This window comes from Balaenoptera acutorostrata, chromosome 20 (genome assembly GCF_949987535.1).
Source record: "Balaenoptera acutorostrata chromosome 20, mBalAcu1.1, whole genome shotgun sequence".
NCBI classification, from domain to species: domain Eukaryota; kingdom Metazoa; phylum Chordata; class Mammalia; order Artiodactyla; family Balaenopteridae; genus Balaenoptera; species Balaenoptera acutorostrata.
Genome location: NC_080083.1, coordinates 44,840,243 through 44,857,497, shown reverse-complemented (window position 1 = coordinate 44,857,497; position 17,255 = coordinate 44,840,243). Strand labels below are relative to the sequence as shown.

General features: G+C 57.7%; 1 protein-coding gene across 4 annotated transcripts; it reads right to left on the bottom strand.

Annotated features, from left to right (window-relative positions):
* Positions 1-2,970: 2,970 nt before the first annotated feature.
* Positions 2,971-16,711, bottom strand: STAC2 (SH3 and cysteine rich domain 2). 4 transcript variants are annotated; one of them, XM_057536925.1, is made up of 12 exons: positions 16,543-16,709; positions 16,235-16,384; positions 9,262-9,568; positions 8,829-8,926; positions 8,555-8,645; positions 7,030-7,145; positions 6,866-6,938; positions 6,712-6,773; positions 6,151-6,248; positions 5,710-5,761; positions 5,243-5,380; positions 2,971-4,536 (listed from the first exon to the last, which is right to left on the bottom strand). In XM_057536925.1, exons 2-12 carry the CDS (start codon positions 16,322-16,324, stop codon positions 4,432-4,434), a joined length of 1,230 nt encoding a protein of 409 aa, XP_057392908.1. In that variant the 5' UTR covers positions 16,325-16,384; positions 16,543-16,709; the 3' UTR covers positions 2,971-4,431. The 4 variants fall into 4 exon arrangements, with proteins under 4 accessions (XP_057392908.1, XP_007177595.2, XP_007177596.2 ...); XM_007177533.2 differs by having other exon boundaries at positions 16,235-16,709; XM_007177534.2 differs by having other exon boundaries at positions 7,030-7,142; positions 16,235-16,709.
* Between the last annotated feature and the right edge of the window lie 544 nt (positions 16,712-17,255).

The following is a 17,255-nucleotide window of genomic DNA, read 5'->3' as shown; positions in this document are numbered from 1 at the left end:
AGCCTGTGCATAATGTATCCTTAGGCTTGCTCTAAGCCTGTCATTCCATGTGGGGAAGCTGTGGCCTGGAAGAAGGGCCTCGGCTAAGCTACTTGGAGCATGAGATGCCTTCTTGCCAGAGGAGGAAGGGCATTGAAGGCTGCCCACCTCCACTTCCTCCAGGCAGTAGAGGGATGACAGGAAGGAGAATAAGGACCTTTACTGAGGCTCCTGAGCCTGCAGCACAGAAAAGGTTTCCACCATGGACCAGGAGATGGTGCTGTTCTCTCACAGGTCACTGAAGGTGTAGGAAACTGCCTCACTTTTGGCGGGGGGTGGGGGGTGGGTAGGAAGAATCAGGTTGTAGGAGCCTATCTCTTGGGAAGCCTTGCATGTAGAAGACACTTCTTTCCGAAGCTCACCCCAGGCCTAAGCTTACCTCTTTCCACAACAGACCTCTAAGCCCTTCCCAGGGCAGTACCTAGGAGCGCCCCCTTAGCAGGCAGACCCCTTAAAGTAACCGCTGGGTCTCTTCCAGGTCCTGGAGCCTTGTGAAATTCTGATGAAAAGACACGTCCATTCTCTCAAGAGTTTGCAACTGGTCCCATCATATAATTTTACCCTTTAAAGGGGCTCATGGCCCTCAGGTAAAGACTCCATGAGCAAGTCCAACTCCATTTCTGGAGGAGGAAACTGAGGCCTGGAGGGGCCAATGACTCCCCAGAATACCGGTGTGGCTTGAACACTAGCACCCACCTTTGAGTCCTCCAGACCGGACGTGGGAGGGGGTGGCTCGGAGCGGGCTGCAGCCGAGAGGTACGGGGCACAGCTGCTGTTGCAGGGCCACAAGCTGGAGGAGGGGTACAGGGTACAGTGGGTGCTCTCGCTGAGGCTGAGACGGACCACCTAGGCTGGTTCCCCAAAGCACAGGGAGGGCCGGGGCCGGAGGTACACACTGGCTGGTCGCACTCTCCAGCAGGTGCCTCCAATGTCCTAAGCATTGGGGAGGGGGTGTTAAGAATTGGGGGGGGGGGTTAAAAAGAAGGCTGAAGGGGCCAAAGGGAGTGGTGCTAGCAAGATGGGTGGGGTTGCACAGAGGGGACCTGTCCGTCTCCCCACCCACTGCCTCGTATCCATCTCTCTGCCCTTTTAGGCCTCTTGTCTCTTGCCCCCAGACGCCCCCTCTTTTTGTGTCTCCCCTAAACCTTAATCCCCACAGGGTACATGCCAGCTTAAGCTCAGGCTGAGGTGGGGGGATGGAGGGCACGTGTGGGTCAGACAACAGAGCCAAATGGTGAGTTGGCACCACCAGCAGGTTGCTTGACATCCTCTGCCCCAGGCCAATGGTGTTACTGGTCCTGCTACCCCCAGAGTGGGCACGGAGGAGGGCAGAAGCTACAGTGGGGGCACCAGCTGTTCCCAGCCCCAGGCGGTGAGCATGCTGTTAGTGGTCCAGCCACCGGAAGAAGCTGCTGTGCTCAGCAGTGCAGCAGATGAGCCGGGGAGGAGGCAGGGGTCCAGGCCAGCTGCTGGCCGGTGCAGACACAAGTGGGGGTGCAGAAGGTTTGGCTGAAAGGCTCTGACCCTCTCCAGTGGAGTGGGGTCTTGATCCCTGGAGCCCCCAGCCCAGCATTTCAAGGTGTCTCTGTTTCCATCATGCTGGTTTAAGCCACTGAGGGACCCAGGGCCAGCAGGGGGAAGAGCTGAACTGAGAGGCCAGAGAGAGAATTTCTGAGACCAGCTTGACCGTTAATTTGCTGGGTGACCTTGGGCAAGTTTCTAGTCTGCTCTGGGCCTCAGTTGCTCCAAGTATAAAAGGGGAAAGGTTGGGCTGGTTAATTTGTATGACCATGGGCAAGCCACCTAATATCTCTGGGCCTCAGTTTCATCATCTGTGAAAAGGGGACACCACCGCTTTCCTCACTGTGTCCTTAGAGGATAAAATAAAATTAAGTTCCTGGCATAGTTTCCCTGGCACAGTAGGTGCCTGTTTGCGTGAGTTCCCCTCTTTTTAAGACTCTGGACTGGGTTTGTGACCCCTTTATCCAGTCCCATCATCAGGGGTCCTAGGAAGGGGGATCAACCTCCTTCTCCTGCTCCCCCTACCACCCCCAAGCTCTAGAGTCATCCCTGAAGCAGCCCAAAGAAAGCGGTTGGGGACCCAGGGTCTGGCTCCACGGGGCCTACCTTGATTTGGGGGGGCTGGAAGGCAGAGCCGGATGGGTGACTATCCGGGGGAGCAGCCCCCCCCCCCCCCCCCCGCATTCTGGCAGCACGGCGTTGCCCTGGCACCGCCGCAGCCCGCCTCTCCCTCTCTCGGCGCTCCCCTCCGCCTATAAATAGCACAGGACGTGCTCGCCTGGGCGATGACGCGGCCGGGCGTGCGGACGGGAAAGAGGCGGCTCAGCCGGAGCAGGTGGGCGGCGGGCACCGCTGCGGGCGGGGCGCCACCGCGGCCCCCTGGCGCCAGGCTCCCGATGAGTCATCTCAGGGCCCCACCGTCCGCTGCTGTCCTCGCCGCCAACGTATCTGCCTCGGGTTTAGGGGGCTGCGGGGGCGAGGCTGATCCCGGGAGGTTATTGAGCCCCCCCGCCCCCGACCCTGGGTACGGCTGGTCTCCGAGGGCATCTCTGACTGGGCAGGAACGGTCCAGACACAGAGGTGTGTGCCCGCCCCCTGCGCGAGGCAGGAGCGCCTCGAACCAGAAAGTGGCCGCAGTCCCACCCTCTCTCTCTCTCCGGCGTCCCCCAAACCTCCTGCCCCACTTCCTCAGATCCCGCCTGGCTCAGGCTGCTTGGGTGGAAGGGACTGAGGAGGCTTGGGGACTCTCACTGTCCGGGCCAGCTCAGTCCCCACATCCCTCCTCTCGGAGATGAACACATTCTCCGACCTTCAGGCTGTCCCCTTTTCGTACCTCCACCACCACCACCACCACCCCTGCGACCCCTTCCCCCTTCCCTTCCTCTAGCCCAAGCAGATAGAGCAGACAGGTTGGGACAAGAAACATTTAATTAGGAGTCTGGGGGCTCAGCAATGCCCCAGCAGACGCCTCATGCAGCCTCATGTACAGTGGGCATTGGGCCCGCCCCTGGGACATTGCTGGAGGGGGGGGGGCCCTCATGGCAGCAAACAGGGCAGTGTGGCTTGAGTACCCCCGCTCTGCGAGGGAGAGGCGGGGCAGGGGCCAGTGGGTAGGAGGATGTGTCCCTCCCACTGCATGGGAGGGTGTGACTGTGCCTAGGATGGGGGGTGGCATTGGCTGGCACGATCAAGGGCACAAGAGGAGGCTCTGAGCTTGGGGGGAGAGGGGAGTTGGCACCAGAGAAAAGCAACCTGCAAGGGAGGGGTCCTCTTTGCGTGTCCCCACCCCACCCCCAGGATGCCTACCCCCTTCCCCTCCTGGTGCTCAAACAGAATTCTTTGTCTCCCACTCCCTCTTCCTCCCAGGGCTCTGTGTCCTGGACAGGGGAGCAGATGCAACCAGAAAAGGGACCCCTGCAACGGCAGCCCTGTCCCCTGCAGAGCCTGGAGAGAGGGGGTGAGGGAGGGTCACTGCGGGGTCAGCCCTGAAGGTTGGGCTCCTGGAGTGGGCCTGGAGAGGCCTGGGGCAGGAACTGAGCTTTTAGAGTCCTGACGCTGAACTGGGGGTTATTCTGAGCAGGCATGGGCCAGTCTTTTGTTCTTGATGGGGTTTCTGTGTCCAGGCCGCTCTTGGGTGCCCTTTCCCGGTGCACAAGGGTGGGATGAGGCTGCCCTGCGGTGACTGTGCTACTCGAGGGGACAGTCTCTGATTTACCACAACTTCCCCAGACCTCAGCCCTCCCCTCCTCTGTCCACCCAGGTTTCAAGTAATGGGAGAGATAACCGCAGAACTTTCCTGAGAATTGATGGAGTGACAGAGGTGGTGAGACCAGGATCCTCCTGCAGCCCTGAATTCCCTCCCTACCCAGAGCTGGGGCTAAGGGACCCGGGAGGGCACCTTCCCAAGGCCCCACTTCCAAAGGGGCAGCTGCAGGGGCACACACACAAAGACCCAAGCAGAGGCTCTGTGAGGAGAGGGGAGCTGTCAGGCAGGCAAAGATGCTGTGGGCAGGGGAAGGTCTCTGGAAGAGACAGCAGGGAAGTTCCCCAGGAACTTCCTCTCAGGGCTGGACTCAGCATAGCAACAGGCTTTCGGAGTGCCTGGGCACCAGGGGGACCCACCTGGAGCTTTCCCATCCCCTTCCACTTTCTCCTCCTCCCCACCTCCAAGTCTCAGAGCAGCCTCCTCAGGGCACCCCAGGACCCATGAAATAAAACCCTCCTCAGGGCAGAAGCCTCCCAAGCCATGGTGACTGGCCCCTAGGAGAAGGGCAGAGGGAGAGAGTGTGGGCAGATGCCTGCTCCCCTCCTGGGGCCAGAAGCAAGGGCCGGGCACAGGCAGGGGTGGCTTCTGGGTTCTCTTGGCTCTTCTCAGATCTCGGTCAGGACGTTGGCTGGCACCAGACCCCGCTTCTTGCCACTGCTGACGCGGATGAAGCCATCAGCATCCTTGCTCCTGCCCACGCCCACACAGATCTGAGCGGAAGAGACATGAAGCTGAGGCTTGGCACTGCCTGCATCCCTGGCCCCAAGTCCTGCTGATGGCTCCCAGGCGGTCCATCCCAGGGGATGACGGGACCAGCATCAGATGTGGTCGGAGCCCGGATGATGGGAGCAGATCCCATGAGAGTACAGGGTGCAAGAATAGGCAGTCAGCAGACACAGAACATCACTTCGGGTCTGACCTTTGAGATGAGCTGGTCTCATGCCCCTGACACACTACCATTTCGCAGAGGAGGTAACAGGGGGAAAAGGACTTGCCCATGGTTAACAAGAACCCAAAGGCAGAGCCAGCATTCAAACCCAAGCCTCTAGACTCCTAATCCAGTGCTCCTCCCCCGACTGTCTCTAACATAACTCAGCCCTCTGCCTGTGTTAGCTGCCAGCCCCAATTCCCAGAGGGGAGGACGGGACAGCCCTGCAGTCCCACTGCTGCTTTTTTTTTTTTTTTTTTTTTAATGGGAATTTCAGTTCCCGGACTAGGGATTGAACCCGGCCACGGTAGTGAAAGCCCAGAATCCTAATCACTAGGCCACCAGGGAACTTCCCAGCCCCACTGCTTCTAGCCTGCCTTCCCTCCTGCTGCCAGGCTGCAAGTGTTCTCCTCCAGGGCCCTCGCCCACACCCCTGCTGCCTCTCTCCCACGCCCACCTCTCCAGCCATGCAGGGCCCAGGCCCTCACCTGGCTCTCCTTGAGGCTCATGTAGCCCTGTTCCTTGTTCCCAGAAAAGGGTTGGCAGCAGCGCCAAACGTTCTCGCCTGGCCTCACCCGCTGCACAAAATTGGCTGGGAAGAAGCCAACCCGGTCGCAGATCTTGCCCTGGGGATGAGGCTGGCAATAAGCACTCGTGCCACCACCTCGACCCCCACTGCTTTCTCTAGACCTAATGCCCACTCAGAGCCAATGCTGTCATCCTCCAGATTTGGGTTCTCTGTATTTGAGCCCCTAGTCGGGTGGCTTCTGGGCTGGAAAGGGCACAAGGTGGGCAGAGGGGCAAGGGTGGGGCGGGGAGGGGCAAAGTGACAGTAAGACCTGGCTAGGGCCGGTGGCGGAAGGAGAGCAGGTCTCTGGGGCAGCGCTCTCTGAGGGTGCGGGCTAGTGACGTACCTACCGCCCCCCACCCCCCGCTCCCCACCCGGCCAAGTCACCTTCCACCAGTCCTCGTTAGAGTCATCCACCAGCATGATCCGGTCTCCAGGCCTGGGATGAGAGAGCGGGGGTAGCACATGGGGCATGAGGGACCCTCCCACTCTGCATCCCAACAGTCCTAGGCCCCCAGATCCCCTGCATGCCCCCCTCAGCTGGGGGAGAGTTCTCGATGCCCTCGGAGGATGCTGCGTGACTACAGGTATGGCAGACACTCTCCAGGACAGAGGCCGGGCAGGGGGCAGGAAACGTGACATTAGCACCAATCCCTCTTGGACTCTGGCACCTCCATCTCCTCTTTGGGCTCAGTAGCCTCAAGTGTGCCAGGAGAAGGTTCCTGAAGGTCTCCCTCACACTCATGTTCCAAGGTCTGGGAGCACAGAGCCCTGAGGTTGGGGCCAGGCAGGTGCCCGGGGCGGGTACTGGGACGATGGAGGACTTACTGCAAAGCCAGGTCGTTGTTTTCCTGGGGCAGAAACTTGTAGAGCGCGACGTAGGAGTACATGGGCCCCACATCCTTCCGTAGAAGGGGCCTGGGGGCCTGTGGAAAAGCTCTGGGTCATTGATGGGAGGGGGACACCTTTCTTTTTCCACCCACTCTCCCCTTGCCTACCCTGGGGGCTAGGAGACGGGGCACAGTGCTCCTGGGTCAGTGACAGGGGAGGTGAAGACTATCCTATCTGCTGTGCTTACACACCCCTGAAGGGACTGGGCCAGGGATGGAGAAGAGAGATCCTCTTCTGCCTGCTGCGCCCTAGAACTGCCCACCCTTGGGGGAGTAGGAGTGGGCGCAGTAGGCATTGGGTCAGTGGTGGGAGTGGTAACACCCCTGCCTCCCGGGCCTGCTCACCCTGGCATTGCCCATCCCGGTAGACTGAGGATAAATGATGGAGCGGGGATACTCCCACTCAGCACGCTGTCACCCACCTAGGGATCAGTGACAAGGAGAAGGACATCCCCTTCCCACCTGGCCTGCCGGGGGCTCACTGCCAGCCCAGCCTCACCTGCTGTCCAGGGCTCTTCTCCTCTGGTCCTGACCCTTCGCTCTCGGCCGGGGCTGTGAATACTGGAGATGCCAGGGTGGGGCGAGGGTGTGAGGCAGCAGGCAGCGGCCCGCGCTGTGCTCCATTCCTGCCCCTCGTCCCCAATCCCACTCACCGCTGTCACCAGGGCCCTCCTCTGAGCTGCGGATGCTGCCTTCCCCGTCCTCAATCAGCTCATCCCGCTCGCTCTAGGGACACAGAGAGGGGAGGGCTCAACCCCTGGACCCCCCTCCCTCTGAGACCTCTGCCCCCGAGGCTCCCCTTTGGTGCTCCCCATACCAAGCTCCGTGTGGGGGACTCAGAGTTGCTGCTGAAGCTGGAGCGGTTCATCAGGGCCAAGGAGGTTCCATAGCGCAGGGTCTCATAGACGGGGTCCACCTTCCCGCTGGCCCCTACTGAGGAGTCACCATCAAGGCCGGGCACCCTGCTGCCAGGCTCGCTCTGCCCCGAAGTCCTGCATCTCAGCCCCGGCTGCCCTGCTGGCTGTCCTGCTCAGCCAGCCCTAAACTGAAATCTGCACTCCCCTCACCTTCCCCTCCCAGGTCTCCCTCACAGCAGTGAGAGCTCCGTGTCCTCCCACGGTGCCCAGGCACAAACCTGGAGCATCCTGGACCCCTTGCCCACCTCACTGCCTGTGTTCACTCCATCACCTCGTCCTACCTCCCAAACATTTCTAGAATCTGCTCACTTCTCTCCATCGCCACTGCTACCAGCCTGGTCCCAGCTACCAAACTCTTTCCTGGCAACCATCATGGCCTCCCAACTGGTCTCCCTGCTTTCAGTCCAGCCCCTCCAACCCACACAGTAGCCAGAATGCTCTTGTAAAAACACAAAAATTGACCTTATAATAAAGTCCAAAGACCTGTCGTTACCAAGGGGGAGGCGGGGTGGGGGAGGGATGGATTGAGAGTTTGGGATTAGCAGATGCAAACTGTTTATACACAGAATGGATAAACACCAAGGTCCTACTGTAGAGCACAGGGAACTATATTCAATATCCTGTGATAAACCATAATGGAAAAGAATATGAAAAAGAATGTATATATATGTATAACTGAATCACTTGGCTGTACAGCAGAAATTAACACAACATTGTAAATCAACTATACTTCAATTAAAAAAAAAAAAAGAATAAAGTCCAAAGAACACTCCTAAAATGGACCCCAAGGCCCTGCACCCAGTGTCCCATCTCACCCTTTTACTCTGACTCCCTCAGTCCCAGCTTCATTATCCTTTCTTTAACTCTCTGCCCCTTCCTACCTCTGGCCTGCCTTCTGTCCACACTGGTCTTCCCCAGATCCTCAGACTAATTCCCTATCTTTCAAGTCTCCTGGATGCCTTCTTTGCCTCTGTGGATGAGGTCGGTGCCAACTTTATCCTCTCTTTATTCCCTATCCTTCTGTTTCAGGCATTCACCAAATGATGGTTAGTTGATGATTTGTGTGATTATTTATTTCATGTCTAGCTCCCTTACTAGACCATGAGCTCCACCTCCTTCAGGGCTGTGTTCCCATGTCTAGCACAGTGCCTGGCACTTAGTAGGTGTTCAATAAAGTGTTTGTTGAAGGATGGATGAATGAATGAATGAACTCTACATTCAGGACAGGAGCATCCAAAGAAGGGAAGTGGGGAAAAAAACCAAAACAAACAAACAAAAAGAAGAAGAAGTCTAAAAAAAAAAAAAGAAGGGAGTGGTAGTAGTGCCAAGAACGGGCAGTGCCAGGGTGACTCAGGTGCTCATCTGAGGAGTGCGTGGGTCTCTCATCACACCACAGTGGGATCAGGGGCAACAGTGGACACTCACCAGTGGGTGGGGACTCCTTGCTCATGGCACAGGCTGGTGGCGGCTCATGCACCAGGAGGGGGGAGCTGAAGTTGCGGCGGAAGGAGGAGGACTGTGGCGGGGGGTGGGGGTGGGGCAGAGAGAGGGCACAGGGAGGTCACAGCCCCTTGAGAGTTTGGCCTTCCCCAAGCCCAAGCACCACCCCACACGAGGAACCAGCCCTGCGGGGCACTCATTCCCCCACATGCCAGGCCTGAGAGCATCAGCCAGCCGTCTCTGTGTGGTCCCCACTCACCGTCTTGCCTGGGCACTGCTGGTGGGAGATCTCCTCGGAGCACCAGAGGTGGACGCTGACTTTGCATGTCTTACACCGCAAACCCTGCTTGGAGTTTCCTGGGAAGAATGTGGGTTTGGCAAGAGGGGGTGGTCAAGAGAGGCTACATCCAAGGGCAAGGAGCAAAGGAGGCAGGTTAGGGCATGAGGAAGCAAGGGACTGGGCATCGTCATGCCAGCCTGGGGCTTAGCTCCGACCTCCACACAGTAGGGTGGAACCTGAGCTGTTAGTAAACACAGCAACACTGGGCCCCCACCCACCCCCAAGGGTGCTTATGTCCTCCCAGAGGGAGGGGCACCGTTAGGATTAGCAGGAGCCCAACAGCAGGCAGTCAGGTCCATGGGCCCCCTCCCACACCCACCCCGACCCCTTCTGTTGCCACCCAGGCACCTACCCACAATGAACTGGTGGCACAGCTCACAGGGGCTGGCTCTCTTGAAGACGTGTTCCTGGAAGCTGTGCAGCCTCACTGGTTTGAGTGGTGCCAGGGGGCGTGGGATCGGGCGGGGGGACAGGGCTGGGGTGGGTAGGCCCCTGTCTGCAGATGCTGGTGGTGGGGAGGGAGGCGGCAGCGGGGTCGGGGGCGTCAGCAGCACCTCGGTGGGGCACTTGAGCTCAGACCCCGAGCGAAAGAAGAAGTTCTCCATGCTCTTACTTCGGAGGATGTTCTTGAGGGAAAGTGAGCGCTTGAACCTCTGGAGCTGAGAGAGGAAAAGGGGCTGTGAGCCTGGAGGGGACTGGCTCCCTGGGATCTCTCCTTGGTCAGCGGCAGCCTGAAGGCTGAGAGCCAGAGGTGAGATGAAGTACTGAGAAAGAGGCTGCCAAGTTCCAGAAGGCAGGTCACCATCCCAGGTGCCCACAAGAGCCAGGCAGGGAACCTCCTCGAGCAGAGGAGTTCTGGCTGGACAGGCACCTGATTAGGAGTGGTGGGGACTGGACAGCCAGCGGGTAGCTGCTGGTCTCTTTAGCCAGCTGGGCTAGTCTGTAGGGGCAGCCCAGCGTTGCCAGGTTTCTCAATTTTCAAAAAGAAATCTAGACTTCGTTTTTTAAAAATATTTATTTATTTATTTGGTTGCATCGGGTCTTAGTTGTGGCAGGCAGTTTCCTTAGTTGCGGCTCGCCAGCTCCTTAGTTGCGGCACATGGGCTCCTTAGTTGCGGCACATGGGCTCCTTAGTTGTAGCATGTGAACTCTTAGTTGCGGCATGCATGTGGGATCTAGTTCCCTGACGAGGGATCGAACCCGGGCCCCCTGCATTGGGAGCGCGGAACCTCAACCACTGAGCCACGTGGGAAGTCCCTAGACTTTCTTTCTTTTTTAACATCTTTATTGGAGTATAATTGCTTTACAATGGTGTGTTAGTTTCTGCTGTATAACAAAGTGAATCAGCTATACATATACATATATCCCCATATCTCCTCCCACTTGCATCTCCCTCCCACCCTTCCTATCCCACCCCTAGACTTTTTTTTTATAAAAGTAATTTTTTAATAAAAAATATTAATCCATTTCATGAACTTATGAAATTTAAAGTCAGTTAAGCGGGACTTCCTGGTGGTTCAGTGGTTAAGACTCTGTGTTTCCATTGCAGGGGGCACAGGAAAATCCGCATGCTGCGTGCAGCCAAAAAAAAAAAAAAAAAGTCAGTTAAGAAATCTAGAACTTTATGTGAAATTGGATAGAAACAAATTCAAGAGGTTTTATTTCCTTTTTTCTTTGCAGAAATGGTAGTATACTATTTCTCCCGTGCCTTGCTTTTTTCTTGGAAATCATTCCATACAAATACACAAAGAGTTTCACGATTCTTTTTTTATGGCTGCACAGGAATTTCATTGAATGGGTGTACCATTTACTCAACTTAACAAAATAATACTTTGGGGGCCAAAACACACCAGGTCCTCGGTCCTTGAACAGGGAGTGGGGGAGTGGTCACCCTGGACCCTCATCCTCAGGGCTGATTCTCCCTCCAAAACACCTCTCCAGTTCATCCCCTGCAACACCTCAGCACCCCCAGAGCCCTGCCCTGGTCCAGGTTGCAGCACCCTGTCGGGTTCAGGGCCATAGCTCTTTGCCTCCACCTTGCCCATCCCCACCTGTTCTCCATGCAGCTGCCAGGGAGGTGATCCCTGACCCTGCAAAAAACCTTTCATGGCTCCTCAGGACCCAGCCAAGGTCCCTGTCCCAGCCATGAAACTGCAACTTGGCCAAACCTGCCCTTCCACCCCAGGCCTTCCACCTGAGCCCAAATGTGAGGACTTGAACTCATCCGTGTTTTATGCATCTGAGCTTTTTACATGTTTGTCCTCTTCTCTGCCTTATCCAGTTTTTTCCCGCTTTCTTCTTCAGGGTTTCCTGTGATTCTTCCTTCTCTGGGAAGCTGTCTCTTCTTCTGCAGGAATTCCTTTCAGTGGGCCCACTCCCTCCTCTGGTTGGCTGCTTCTGGATGGGCTTCCATGATAGCTCCCATCAGGTTTATGTTGTCATTTACTTCTCACTCCTCCGGGAGGCTGTGAGCCCCTGGAGGGCAGGGAAAGTTGCTTCAAATCCCTATAATGGGCCTCAGCACATAGTAGGTGCTCAGTCAATGTTTGTGGAATAAATGATGAGCAAGTGGCTGGAATCCTAAACGGAGCACGTGTTCTGGAGTGCAGGGTGGATTCTACGGTGAGGCCAGAGTTATTTCCATCGCTCACCCAAACACACCCTTATTCTACCCGGAGTGAGATCTGGACCTCTCTACCCAGACCCTTGCCCTACTCCCCTCCTGTTGAAAGCCCTTACTCCTCCCATTCCTTTCTACCAGTTAAAAAAAGAAAAGGGTGGAGGTGGGGGGCAGAGGCCTGGCTCTAGGCAGGGAGACTCGGCCAGGGTTCCCAGCTGGGACACCAGGCAGCCTGTGTGCCATGGATGCCAGCTTGGCAACCGTGCCAAGGGAATGGAAGTGGTGGCCCCTCTAGCCCTAGGGAGGCCAGCAGGCCACATGACAGAGGGGGAAGCAGAGGGGGAAATGTTTGGGCAAAAGGCGGGCCCCGGTATGCCAGCTGAAAGGCCAGAGCCCTAGGGGGACTGGCATGCTGAGTTGCTCAGCTCCTTCCAAATCCAGCTTCCTGGCCAGCACCGTGGGCTTCTTTGTGTGTCTCTGAGAAGCAGGGCCCCAGGCCCCAGCTGCCTGGGCATTGGGGCAGAGGTCGAGGCCCAGAGGGACAATTAATTAGAACACGAATATGTTCTATGTGGCTCTGGGGGCTCTGACAGGCCCAGAGGGGCGGGTGAACCACGCACTGCTCTGCGCAGGGGCCGTGGGCACAGAGCACAGGAGGTCTCTGGGAGGATGTGCTGCGGGGGGGGGGGGTGCAGAACGCAATCTGCTGCCTGAAGGCAAGTCACTTCACTTTCTCTCTCTCTAAGCTTCAGTTTCCCTACCTCCAAGTCAGGGTTAGATGCTGTCTAAGCAATACAGGCTCACGTCCCCAAAGCAAAAACCTGAACTTATGAACATAATGAGGGGCAGTCGTGGTCAGAGTCCTGGAATTGATATGCAGCATCTCATTAACCCTGACACTACCCACTGAGGTGGTGACAATTATTGGCCCACTTTCCAGATGAGGAACTGAGGGGGTTAAGTCACTCACTCATCATGAGTCCGCAGCTGCTAAGTAGCAGAGCCGGGACTTGAACCAGTGGCTTTGGCTATTGAGCCCAAGTGACCAGGAGCACCCTGCCCTGGCCCTCACCTCTGGCCCTCAGTTGTGCCATGGGCTTGTCATGAAATGTAGGGTTAGGAGGGACTTGAAAGGCTGGGCACATAGAGCAGTCCCCACCCCGCACTGCTCTGGCCATGTCCCCTCTGAATTGCTGTCTGACTCTGTTGGTCACCTCTTGTGACGGCAAGCACATCCTCTCTTGGGACAGTCATTCCATCTTTGGGCAGCTGCAATCGCTGGAAAGTGCTTCCCTATTTAGAGCTGAAACCTGCCTCCCTGCCTATCGGCCCTTGTTCCTCCCTTGGCTCCAGGAAGGGCTACTCCCGCTTACACACATCAGTTCTTCAAATATTTGAAGACATCAATCATGTTCCCCCCTCCTGAGGCCATTATTTCCAAAGTAATCCTCACAGGATGAGATTTCAAGCCTCCTTACTCTCCAGCCTGTGCCCTTTCCTGGTCCCCGCCTGGCCTCAGTGCCAAGAGCCACCTCTGCAGGGTACCAAAAGCCTCTGGAACAGAATGTTCCCCATCACCAGGGCAGCCCCAACTCTGCCCCAGATCCCAGGAGGGTGGAGAAGTGGGAAGGAATGCCACCTGGGGTGGCTGGCAGATGTCAAGGGCTGTGGCTGGAGGGCAGATGACGGCATCTCTGCCAAATGGCTTAATGCCTGCCCACACCAGAGACATCTGGCTTGGCCACCCAAACCTCATTTGGGCTCAGCCTGGCCAGGTATTTCCACTCCTGGGACTCCTAGTTTCCAGAGAAGACCTTTCTCTACCTCCCCACCCTCTATCTTTTTGGTGCCCCCACTGTCCCAGGACCCATTCCCCGGCATGAGAAGAAGTCACCATATATCCTGGCAAGCTGGCCCACTTGGACCCCATTCCCTCCCAAAGCACCAGGAGCTTGTCTGGCTTGGAGCCTGGACCATCAGACCTGTTATTCTGAATCCCCTGCTGGAGGCAGGACCTGGCCCGCCTGCCTCCTCCCCACCTCTCCACACCCTGGACAGTCCCTTCCTTCCTCAGTTCCTGCCAGCTCCTGAAATGGCACTAGGCAGCTGGCAGAGGGTGGTGGCAGATGTGACACAAGCTGACTCAGATGGCAGAGCTGGCATGGCAGGGTCTTTCCAAAGATGGCACCAAAGGGGGTGATGGCAGGCCCTATGTAGTAGGATGGGATGGGGACCCAGAGAGGGCGACGCTGACACTAGGAGGGTGGCTGAGTAGCTTGGGTGCCGGAGTGATACCCGACTTTAGGGTGAGCAGGAGGCTGGACTTGGGCTGGCAAGAAATCGCCAGGGGGCCCCAAACACTGACGAATAGGTCTGGAATGTTGACTTCACTGCCTAATGAAGACAAGTACACCAGCCACCTCTGTTGTACCTGCCTCAAATTGAGCACTGACCCTCTCCCTTCCCTCTCCTCCACCTCTACAGTCTGAAGACAGAAGCTACTTTGGGACAAGTTGAGGTGGGGGGATGGAAGGAGGCTGGCAAGTGTTCTGAATTCTCTCTCTGCCCACCTCTGCCCTCCTGAGTACCTTCCCCCAGACCTGCAATCCAGCCTGTGTTGTTATTACTGAGTCCTTCATAAATGAGGTACAGGGGAGGGCGGCAAAGGGGCAGGGCTCCAACTGGCCTGGCACAGAGGGACCAGGTCAGGTGTACACTCCCCTTCCTTCCCTGCTCCACAGATCTCCATGGCTCAGACCCAGAGGTGATGGCATGGGACAGTCCTTGGGCTGGGAGGAAGGAGGTACAGACCTGCCAGGCCCTGACCACCCCTCCCCACACAGCTGAGCCTGCAGCCTGCTGACTGCTGAGGCAGCACTGCCCAGCCCTCCTGCCTGCTCTCGGAGAACTCTTAAGGAGGGGGCTGAGTGGCCAGGCCGTGGTGTGGGAATCAGGGCAGGACCTGGGAGGCCCTCAATCCCCTGGGAAGCAAGCAAGGGGTTTGTATGTGTCTGTCCAGGGTGACTAGAAGCAGCTGTGAAGCTCAGGGGCACTGGAACTCAGGATGGGGCTCAGTTCCCTCAGGATGGGGATCTTCTGCTTGAAAGGAGCTGTCACAAATATTCCAAGCAATATTCTGCCCCCCAACACCTCATTCCTTTCCCAGTAGACTTGGCTCTCTGAGGGGGAGGTAACTCTGTGGGCTGAGAGCCCAAGGTCTAGTTCTCAGAAGGGAGCAGGAGAAGGTCAAGTGTGAATCTGAAGACTTGGCTGTGGAGACCCACTGGGTCCCTTTGGTTTAGGGATGGGGAGCCTACCTGGGGTGCCTCAGCCTGACACCATCCACTCTGGTCCTACTCATCTTCCCTTGGTCACTCCCTTGATGACCTTGACCTTGAATTAACCTCATATCCTGGGGGGCGGTAAGACAGAATTAGGAGGAAGATGGGCATTGGAAAGAGCTATAGATGAGCTAGTGATACCAGGGGGAGCCAAAGACCCCACCCATTTCTGGTCCTGGCTGCCCCCCTCCTCATCTGGGTAACAGAAGCTGGGTGGGAACAATTTACCAGGGTGGAAAGCGACAGAGTAGTCTTGGCCTGAAATCTGGGGTGGGGGGGGCGGGGCAGAGAGAGCACTGCCCCTTCTTCTCTCCCCATCCCCAGGTCCCCTGCTCAGGTCGCTTCCGCAGAACTTCTTGCGGGTCAACACCTAGAACTTGGGGAGGGAGCAGGCAGAGTAGAGGCGTGGGGGGGGGCGGTTGAATGTGAGCAGTGTTCTCCCCCACCCCACCGCCTTCAGCGCCAGGAGTCTGGGCTCCGCCTGACTTCATCGGGGAATAATTTATTCATTGTGACTCCCGCAGGAGTAGCAATCATACATAATTAGGGGTAATTATGACATTCATTAATTATGATGACTTCCCTTTTTGCTTCTACCAGCTCCCTGCCCCCCTCCCCGGCCCACGGCCCGCTGGCGTGGGCTGCCTGTCTTTCTCATCTGGAGCCGCAACAACAGTCCCCGGGTCCCCGCCAGTGATGGCCCGCGCCTCAGCAGCCCCCAGCGCGAACTCAGAAGCTGCGCAGCCCCGGGCCGCGGCCTCACGTCCCCGAGCCTAACCCGGTTGGGGGGGGGGGGAATGCAGGACTGCGGCGGGTCAGAGAGAGACATCTAGAGAGACTCAGAAATAAACACACAGAGACGCCGAGAGGACCCGAGAGAGACGCACACAGAGAGATACCAAGACAGAGACAAACAGGTTGTAGAGACATTTTCAGAGAGACACAGGCAAAGAGAGAGGGACAGACAGACCTGGCGGACACGGGAGGGGTGCGCCTCGCACGCACACGCGGGCGAGTATACCAGCCCACACCCGCTACACACCGCTACACACTGCCTCCGCCTTCGCCGCGCCGACTCCCTCCAACAAAGCCGAGTTACATACAACCTCCCTGGAGGGTCGCGGTGGAGCGTCCGCTCATCACGCGCGCAAGGGCGTGTCGTGCTTGTGTGATGGGGGCTCCTTGTGGCCCCTCGTCACGAACCCACTGCCCCCGGGTCGCCGCGTGGAGCGTTAGGGACCACACAGGTCCCGCTTCTGTGACCCCAGGGCACCCGAGGCCACAGTGGCAACCGCATCGGGAGGAGGGCGCCCGGGCTGGGGGCGTACTGGGCAGGGGTCCAGGCCTCGCGCCTCCCGAGTTACCTTGGTTTCCTGGAGGGCAGAGACGGTCCCCGGGGGGGTGTGGGTGGCCGCGTCATCCGGTTCGTTCTCCTTCTCGCTCATTTCGGTCATGGTTAGGCGAGAGGGGAAGAGAGGGTGCCGAGACCCGACGGCAGCCCGGCTGGAGGCAGGCTGAGGGCGGCAGGCGTCTCTCTGGGACCCTGAAGCCCTTCTCTAGAGACTGCCCCCCAACGAACCCCAGGAGAAACCCGCCCAGGCAAAGCAACCCCCCTACTCCCGGGTGCGGGCGGAGAAAGTTCCCGGGTTGGTGGGTGAGAGGAGGTAATTACACGGAGCCGCGGAAGCAGGACGACCCCAGGAGTGAGGACCAAGGATGCTGCTCCGAGCGAGGGGAGGAGGGAAGTGGGCACTCGGGGATGAGCCGAGGGAGGGAGCGATGGAGCTGTCAGTGTCCGGCAGGCTTCGCCGTCCTCTGCGCCCGCCCCCCTACCCCCTCCCCTTCCCCTTCCCCTCCCCCCGCCGGCCCCAGCCGGGCACCCCCTCCACCCAGTCCTCGCCTCCCAACTTTGATTTAGGAGGTCGCCTGGTCCCTCCCCTTTCCCTCCGCAGCTCCCCAGCGCCGCTATGCAAATCAGGTTCTCAGCTATTGGCTGCCGCGGTGGCCAGGAGGGCGAGCTGGGCGGAGCCTGGGGGGGGCTTGACAAGATGGGGAGGGGCTTGGAGGGTAAAGAAGTGGAGGGAGCAGTTTTACCTGAAAAACCCGGAATTGGGGGCGTGACAAGGTTGAAGGAAGCCTCAGGAGATCATATTCAAGTCTGGAAGGGTTGGGGGGAATAGAAATAGGTTGGATCTGCAGAAAGATAGCTGAAAGTGAGTTAAAGGTAGGACTTCCTGATAGCGACGTGAAGAATGGGGACACTTCCGCCCAATTAACTGGATGTCTCTCTGCCCTGGAGACACTCTCCCCAAATGTGTCTCTCCTCGGACTATGTAGGGGTTTCCTCAGCAGAGAATGGACAAATGAACATCATGTGTCAAAGGC

Excerpts from the sequence above, each read along its gene's own strand:
- STAC2 (XM_007177533.2), bottom strand. The coding sequence starts at position 16,324 with ATGACCGAAATGAGCGAGAAGGAGAACGAACCGGATGACGCGGCCACC. Across the intron at positions 9,569-16,234 it reads CTGCCCTCCAGGAAACCAAG|CTCCAGAGGTTCAAGCGCTC; the intron begins GTAACTCGGGAG and ends TTCCTCTCTCAG. Across the intron at positions 5,381-5,709 it reads CTAACGAGGACTGGTGGAAG|GGCAAGATCTGCGACCGGGT; the intron begins GTGACTTGGCCG and ends CCTCATCCCCAG.